Source organism: Zootoca vivipara, chromosome 6 (assembly GCF_965207765.1).
Source record: "Zootoca vivipara chromosome 6, rZooViv2.hap1.1, whole genome shotgun sequence".
NCBI lineage: Eukaryota > Metazoa > Chordata > Lepidosauria > Squamata > Lacertidae > Zootoca > Zootoca vivipara.
This window is the reverse complement of record NC_142589.1, coordinates 57,619,279-57,628,035: the sequence shown is the minus strand read 5'-3', so window position 1 is coordinate 57,628,035 and position 8,757 is coordinate 57,619,279. Positions and strand designations below refer to the sequence as shown.

The 8,757-nt window shown below is 45.9% G+C and overlaps 1 protein-coding gene across 1 annotated transcript; it reads right to left on the bottom strand.

Annotated features, from left to right (window-relative positions):
• Positions 1 to 5,094: 5,094 nt before the first annotated feature.
• LOC118086763 (gap junction beta-4 protein-like) lies at positions 5,095 to 8,464 on the bottom strand. Its single transcript, XM_088672258.1, has 2 exons — positions 8,350 to 8,464; positions 5,095 to 5,980 (listed from the first exon to the last, which is right to left on the bottom strand). Exon 2 carries the CDS (start codon positions 5,948 to 5,950, stop codon positions 5,222 to 5,224), a length of 729 nt encoding a protein of 242 aa, XP_088528384.1. The 5' UTR covers positions 5,951 to 5,980; positions 8,350 to 8,464; the 3' UTR covers positions 5,095 to 5,221.
• Positions 8,465 to 8,757: the final 293 nt, after the last annotated feature.

Here is an 8,757-nt window from a genome sequence, read left to right as displayed (position 1 = left end):
CAATTAGCTCTTTATGTAACCTGAGCACGTTTCAGTAATTCAGCCTGTCTTAACATGACTTAAATACACCAAAGCAATGAGCAGGCATTTCATTAAGAATACACTGGGCCATGGTGGTTTTCATAAGCCCAATCCATCTTGCTCTTGTCACGTCCAATCAGTTCATTAACTAAGAGATGAAATACAGACAGGGAGAGGACGGCCACCAACACTTTAAGAAGCTGCCATCCTGATCCATAAAGTATTGGATTTCTGTTTGGCCAGGGGTGGCCTGGTCAATTCTTTGGACAAGGTGGACGTGGGTCTAATACAGCAGGCTTGTACCATTCACTACCAACCATACTGGCCCAGCCTTTCAGGGGAGAAGGGAAAACAGGGTGGCCTCCCTCTCTTTCAGGCACAGGAAGGAGGCCTGCAAATTCTAATGAGCGCCCACTCTGCAAAGATGGCACACAACTGCATGATGTGAAAGAAGGGCAAATGGGAGCTATGGCTGTCCCTGCTGCAAGGCCCATTTCCACCTGGCCTAGGGGGCAGAGCCCAGACTCACCTTGAACATCCCGAAGAGGCTCTTGGGAGGCCAGAGGGACATTGCTGGAACAACTCTTGGGTTGAGGCAACTGGCTAAAATGTTTTAAAATGTTTTAAACGGTGCTAATTTTGGCGGGTTGGTGTTGGTTAAATGTTTAGTTGGGGTTGGTGGTTATTTTAATTTGGGTATAATTGTAAACTTCCTCTTCTTCTTCTTCTTCTTCTTCTTCTTCTTCTTCTTCTTCTTCTTCTTCTTCTTCTTCTTCTTCTTCTTCTTCTTCTTCTTCTTCTTCTTGGTTTCTATTGTTTCATTGGCTTATTTGTTGTCTGTGTTTGTAAACTTATGTAGAGAAGTTTGCATTAGGCAAGAGAGGTTTGACCCATCGCTGTCAACCTGAGTGATCTCTCACAACGGGATGATGAAACCTAAGAACTCAGCATTTAAGTCAGTCAAGAGAACCACCACCACCAGCAGCAGTGGTTCAGCTCAGCATTGTTGAGCAAGCAAGTTGCTTAGGATCTCTCTCTGGGACCAGCGACAGGAAAGTTTATTGAACTGTATTAAGGACTAAAGACAAGACTGGATTGCATTGCTTGCTGTTAAAGAACAATGTGCTACTTTGTATTTTGTAATGTTTATTTGCAAACTATTTTAGGACTGTTCTGCCATTAAGCTTTGCAGCTCTTTCCCCCCTCTTTTTTTGTAGTGGGGAGTGTTCATTTCTTCTCTGCACAAGGTCCAGATCAGCGATTCTTCTTGCAGCAACTCTTAACAGAAAGAGGTGTAGCTTTCCCCTTCTTTACACCCCCTTCTTGCCCCCCCCCACCAAATGGGGCAAAAGATAATTCAGAAGCACAATTTGCCTCTCCTTCTCTCTCATCACAGTTATTGGGGTTGCTCCCAACTCTTCAGACCTTCTTTCCAAGGGATTCCCCCCCCCCCATTTTTTTTGCTTGTAATCAACTTTCCACACTTCAACTCAGGCGATGCCCTCCACTGCTGGAGGCAGAAATTGCTCCTGAGTACCAGTTGCTGGAAATTGCAGGAGGGGAGGTTGTCATGTTCTTGGGTTTTCCACAGGCATCTGGTTGGCCAGTGTGGGAACAGGATAAAGGACCAGCAGAGCCACTGGTTGCCTCTTATGCCAAGGAACCTGTAGTCGACCACCCAGTTCTGTCTAAACATGGGGATCTGCAAGGAAAGCATCCAGACCAGCAAGGAATATTCTCAAGTGAAATGGCCTAGAGCAGATAAGGTGATAGTCCCTGACCCCCAGCCCAGTTAGACCCACATACAAGCCTGCCTCCCGTCTGACTTGAGTCCTGTGGTTGCAAGCCAATATGTGTATATACTTATTAAATTTTCCAGAACAAATTTAAATTGAAGCACTAAACATCAACATCAATCCTTCGACTCCCCTCCGCCCTTCCATGGTTACCATTATCAATCCCCCCCAACTGCTTCACTTATTTTCTCCATTTTTTAAATAGTCCATTTACCATTGCTTTTTGTACATTACAAGCATTACTCAAATCCTGCCAATGTTTTTAGTTGTTTACAGTGTTCTCTTAAATACATTATAAATTTTCCCCATTCCTTCTTGAAATTCTTCACTTCCTGGTTTTTGATTGTCCTGGTCAATTTTGCCATTTCGGTGTAGTCCATCATCTTCATCAGCCATTTGTCTCTGATCGGGATTTTATCTTGTAGTATCTGTGCTGCTATTGTCGCATACATAAATAGTTGTTTCTGCTCCTTCGAATGGAAGCCAATATTTTATGCTTGCCTTTTTTACCAGTTCATCTGAGCTTGGAGCATTGTCTTTGGGTGGACAGGCGGAGTCCCCCCAACCCCAGGAGACCCCCGAGCAGAATAATGACTCAAGAGAACATGCTATAGGATTAAAATTAGCCACAACTTTATTATGTTTCAGATGTAGGGAGACCTTGGCTCAGGCATTGGGCGTTTAGCCTTCCCAGTCCCCAGCTGGGGATCTGGGAGACATCAGGGTTATCCAGAATGTGTGGGGATTGGGCTGGCTCTGGAGAACATATGTTCAAGCAGAGAGCCCACCCCCCGTTTTGCCGCCATTGGAGGGGAGAGCAATGACAGCCTCTCGGCGTATGGCCAATGCCTCCCCTTAAGACCCCTTTAACGGGGAACCCTGAGATCACTGCCGCAAGGGGGCATGGGTCACGCTTCACGCCCCCCACCATTTAGGAAGATAGACTAAAGGATTCCGCTCAAGGCCTGAAACCGCCAAAGTTGTGACGTTTTGCTGTGGGAAAGGCAAAACCTGCCAATGCAGGAAAATTCCTTTCTGGCCCTTCAACAGCGACCCTAACATAGCAGTGCCTGCGTACCTGTGGAGAAGAGGTTAACCTGCAAAAGAAGACTTAACTGAGGGAGGGCAGGGTGGGAGAAGCTCTGGAGCCAACTGATGCTTCGCAGGTAAGATTCACCTTTTGTTGTGTGGGCAGGGCAGTCCCTCCCATTACCTGGCCGATCCCCTGGCAACGCCTCCCCAGGTGGGATTGGGCGAGTGGCTGAGTAGGCGGAGACCTCCAGGTATCCGGCCTGGGGAGGATGAAGCCGGCCCGAACTACCAGGAACCACACTGAGATCCAGGGGGCTGCACATGATCATGCAAAAGGCGCCCCCATTTGATGTGGGGAGCGATCATTATAAATTTAAATCTGGGGTTGGGGGGCCCTTTTCAGCCTAAAGGTCATATTCCCTTCTGAGCCACCTTCCAAGGGCCACGTGACAATGGTGGGCAGAGCCAGAAGCAAAAAGAGGTGGAGTGGTGAATGAAAAGTTTGCTTTTGTACATAAAGCCAGCTTCTACCTAGGGTTGCCATATTTCAAGCAGTGAAAATCTGGACAGAAAAGTTGTTGAGCGTTTTTTTGGCTTCACTACACACTCTTCCCCCCATATTTCAGTTCTCTTTTGATTACTTATCCCCATCTAAACCAGGGGTGTCATACTACACCCTTGTGCAAATTAATTGAAACAAAGCATGTTTTCTATCTTACTTGTAATCCTGTACTCAAAACAAACACAAAAAGTCAGTTGATCATTATGGTGTCGGAAGCCTGCAGCCAATAGAAGGAATGATACGCTCGCCACAATATATTGAGGTTCTACAAAAGAGAGTTATTTCAGAGCTGGAAAAGAGGTATCCTGACAGTACTGGGATATTGCAGCAGGACCTAGCCCCCTGTCACACATCAAAAGTGGTGAAGAAATTCATGACAGAGCAGCAAATACAGGTACTTGATTGGCCAGGGAATTCCCCGGACGTAAATCCCATTGAGAATTTGTGGGCTATATGCAAAAGTCGCCTCTGTGCTGTAGACTGTACGGCCATGGAGAAGCTCACTCATGCGTTGATTCAAGTATGGTACAGGGATCCAAAAAAATCAACAGTGACTGTTCGAAACTAGTAGACCCCAGGCCAAACCATGTTCAAATGCTGCTTAAAAATAGCGGAGGTCATATCTGTTACTAATGTACGTATATGTGAGTTTTGTACAATAAACTACATTGTTTGTTTCAATTAATTTGCACAAGGGTGTATGTGCTGTACACTCTCTTAGTTGTCTGATGGCAGCAATTTGTTTCCTCAACAGTCCAGTTACTTTATACATTTTTCTCTCTTCTTCAAGACGCTGATGGGTAGCCCTTAAAAATATTTGGGCAATGATCATGTTTCGAAATATATTCCCAATACTTCCTTTGAGGCACATGCAGAGGCACATGCAAGATCTAATGTTTGTATTCATGATGACCACGTGGAGTGAAATTTTACCGCACTCTCACCGCACAAGCCAAGCTCTCCAAGGAAAAAAGATGGTTTTGAAAATATGTGCAGACATCTGTCAATCATTAGCAACCACTTACACACTTTGAGGAATGATTTCAAAAGAATTGAAAACATCAAAATGTATCTTGCCTGGTGTCGACTTCCACAGGAGAACTAGGAAAGAAATAAGCAGTTGATGGCAGCACACCAAGCATTGCATCCTAGAGACAGATTTCACTATCTGCTTACTCTGCTATAATTGATACATTTGAGGCTAATATGAAGAGGAGAGGTGAAGTGCACTAAAAAGCATAAGCCTGATTTTCTTTTCTACATGATATCTGACGAGAAAAATTCACAAGGCTCCCAAAAGCTAGTTGACTCCCTGTTGACATGAACAGGAATCTCTGTGGAGAACTAAGGCAGTTCCACTGTTCTATGTGTGCAAAGTTTAATGAAACAAGAAAAATGAAATTCAGTCACATTGAGCTTCATAAAAGATAGAGTACAATGTATATTTCCAAATGTAGATATCACACGATGCATTTTTCCAACTTTGATTATTGCCAACTGCTTGGCAAATTGCTCTTTTTCTCAGCTGAGAAGAATAAAAAAAACCTCTCCCACAACAACATATGTGTCAGTACAGACATGATTCACTTTCCCTGCTGTGTACGGACATACTTTGTGGAGTCAGCGCCTGTAAAATTTTCCAGAATTTTTGCAGTTAGAAAATCTAGAAAGAAGCAGTCTTAGTTTTGTGCCATTTTGAAAAATAAGACTTTATTTTGAAGTACGAGGGGGGACCCCTGCACACCACAATATTTTCAGTGCTTAGAGCCTCTAAATGACTTAATCCAGCCCTGAGAATTCCCAATTGGTCTCACTGACTTGTTAATGGGAGTGGTTTTCCTGTGTTATTGAAATGAAATGTGAGCTTCTGTCTCAGGTTTGCTGATGCTGCAGGCTTCTTGCAACTCTTGCTTACAAGGTAGGCCATCTCACAGAGGTTGAGAATGACACATAGTATGGCAGTGGCTACCATGAAATAAGTGAAGAGCTTCTTCTCTGTAGGCCGAGCAATGAAGCAGTCAACCACGTTGGGACAGGGAACCACAGCACACTTCACCACCCTTGGAAGATCAAAGTTGGGATATAGGCAGTGGAAGATGTAGAGGAAGGTGAGATCCACAGTTGCCTTGGCAAGGAGGCTGAGTAGGTAGGTCCACCACAGGCCTCCACACTTCTTCCTGGGGTTGGGGTACTGTGGATGGAAGTGTTCTCTTGCCCTTTCCAGGCACTTCTGCTCCTTGGTTTTCCAATAGGCCACATGCATGAGGACGAAAAGAGAAGGGCATGTCACCAGGATAAGCTGGAAGGCCCAGAAACGTATGTGAGAGATGGGAAAGGACAGGTTATAGCAGACATTGGTGCAGCCAGGCTGACGTGTGTTGCACATGAAGTCTTGCTGGTCATCGGACCAGACATGCTCAGCTGCCACTGTGTAGACAAGGAAACGGAAGATGAAGACCACCGTGAGCCACACACGCCCCAGACCTGTGGAATACTTGTTCACACCACTCACAAGTTCTTGGAATGAGTCCCAGTTCATTTTCTCAACTTGAGGCTAGGGCAACAAGAGCTGGAAAAGGAAATAAATGAAACAGGAATGAGTGGGGTGGCCTTGATTGACGTTGCACCATGTATGTGTTGGAAGTGCAACAGCAGAGATCACTCTGTTTGTAACTTAAGGGTTAATTCTGTAACCAGTAAGCCAACTAACCAAGATGGGGTACTGCTTGCAACACTGTCTCCAGAAGGTGGTGCTTGTGGGGGGGGATGCTACTCTTCTCCCTCCAATGTGAGGTGCCAAAGGGGTCAGTTTTATTCCTATGCTGTTTAACAGCTACATGCTGAGCGGGGTCATCTGGGGATTTGGAGTTCATTGTCATCAATATGCAGGTGGCATGCAACCCCATTTCTTCTTTACACTGGCAGGTGTGGCAGTAGATGTGATAGACAGGTGACTGGCCTTGGGGATGGACTAGATGGCTACTTTGGGGGACACTCTTATAATAGTAGAGACCAATGGTTCTGACTTGTATCGAGGCAGCTTCTACATATAATAGTGGATGGCTCAATCCCTGGCATCTCCAGGTGCGGGTGGGAAAAAGGCTTGCCTGGAACTCTGGAGAGCTACTGCCAGTCAGTGCAGAAAATATTGAGCTGGATAAACCAATGGTTCTGACCTATATCGAGGCAGCTTCTTGGGTTCATGTGCTCATGCCAGGGTGATGGGGCACCTGGGTGCTGCTGCTGCCCCTTGGCTTTCATCTAGGCTAGGTGTGGTAACTGGATAGTCCTTATCTTCCACACACCAGCCAATCACCTGATAGCAACACAGAATCAGGCAACCTGTTTTTGCCTATGCCGTTTGAAACCAACCTGTGTTGCCAAAGGCATTGTGCTTTGCCAGCTCCAGTGATCTTGCAAAGCCCCACGCACGTGCTTTGCAGGCCTTGTGCAGCTGTTCCTCAGGAACTGCAGGTGCAAGACCGCTTTGGGCTCAGCCACATCTTCATGTGTCCCCCTCTTGCCCCATATATCTTGCATCAGGCATAAGTCAGGTGGGTGTGCCTGGGTCAAAATAGTCTGGTGGGTCAAAATGGGGTCCATGGGTTGGAGGTTCACTGCTACTTTTCTAGGTCCAAATACCTGGTGGACCAGATTTGACCTTTGCAAAACAACAGGCAGTGGTCACTAAAGCAAACAGTGTTTTTATCCATCTTTAAAAGGGTCAGTTCCTCCTAAGCGAGCTGCTGCTTGTCCCAGTTTGTTTAGCTCTTTTAGTCCCTCCAGGTCTTTGCACAACCTGCAAATCCATGTGTTTAACAAATTGGGTGTATCTTCCTGGGAAAATAAGAACATGACTCACCTGGAGTGTTGCCTCCAGGCGCAGTAGAAAGATGCACCCAGGCAATTTGATCTAGCATGACAGTCACAGTTTGGGTGCGAAAAAGAATCTCGTAAGGAAAACAGAAGGAAACACCTTCCTTTCCCCTTTGTACATAGACAGGTGGATAGTAGGGTTGGTTATACTGACCCACCAGCTGCAAGGCAACTGGAACAAAGTGGGGTCGGAAGTTACTATTTTGCCCTAATCGCCTCTGCTGTGGAAAACTGAGAGCAACTGGACCTCTGATCTGCTGGGATCAATCTGGGATCAATCTGATCTTTGGTATCAATATAATGATCTTTATATGGAACAGGGAACTACAAAACAAGAAGGAAGAACTTCCGGGGCTGAGAAGAGTTTGGTTGTTAGATTATTATTATTTAGTGTGTTTCTATCCTGTTTTTCTCCGAAGCTGGGATTCGAGATGGCTTACAACATTATAAAATGCAAAGTGATAAAAACTACCAGTTAAAAACAAGAATTAAAATACATCAAAAGATGTTTAGAACCAACAATTAAAATAGAGCTTGCCCAAAGGGAACCCATCTAGTCCTGCATTCTGTTCTCACAGTGGCCACCTAGATGCCCCAATGGAAAGCCCACAAGCGCTGGTCCTTATGTAGCCAAAGGAAGCTCATTTCACACCTAAGGGAGGAGGTGGGAGGAGGCCCAGGGAACCCCTAAAGTTAAAAAGGGGAGAAAAACACACTCTTGATGGGGAGGTGGGACTAAAACAGCAAAATTAGGACTGGGCATGCTCAGTGACTATGCAACACTGATTGACAGTTGTGTGGTGTGGGTGTGTGGGGGGCCCCAGTATGGAGAACTGAGTGGGAGGAGAATGATATGGACCTGCTGCAATCTAGAGCAGGGAGCACTCCCCACTGCAACAGGATATACTTATTTATTGCAAAAAAATCCCCGTTTTAAAATGCACGTCCCCGCTGATCTGCAAAATTAATCGTTCCATAGGCATTCTTAGGTTACCCTGCAGCAAAATTCAAAAAGTGCTTAGCACAGAGAAGAAAGATCCCTAGAAGAAACCCGACTCTTACCTGAAGGCAGAGCATTTTGCTGACTCTGGATCACTTTCCCTATGAACGTGGCTGTCCCCAAGTCTCCTCTGACTTTGATGACGGGGCGGCAGGGCGTCTTGACACTGGGTGTGCCTCTGCCTCCTGCCAGTGGCTCAATGACCCATTGAAATGCTCATGGTTCACAAACCAGAGAAACTAAATTAAACTGACAAGTTATTTCTTTTGGGGGGATGGCCCAGGTGAGGAAATTCTGGTCCCCTTCTTTGATTGCTGGCTTCGGAGAAAGAAAGGTGGTGGCCCTGAACCAGAGACTTACTTTCAGTGCACATGGGGACGGTGCATGATGCAGTCGTCTTGCTGCATCAAAGCCCACCTAGGTCTTGCCTGTACCTGCAGGAGAGACTACCTGGGGACCTCACCTATGAG

Bases quoted from the DNA above. Each gene is read 5' to 3' on its own strand.
- LOC118086763 (XM_088672258.1), bottom strand. From the start codon at position 5,950: ATGAACTGGGACTCATTCCAAGAACTTGTGAGTGGTGTGAACAAGTAT.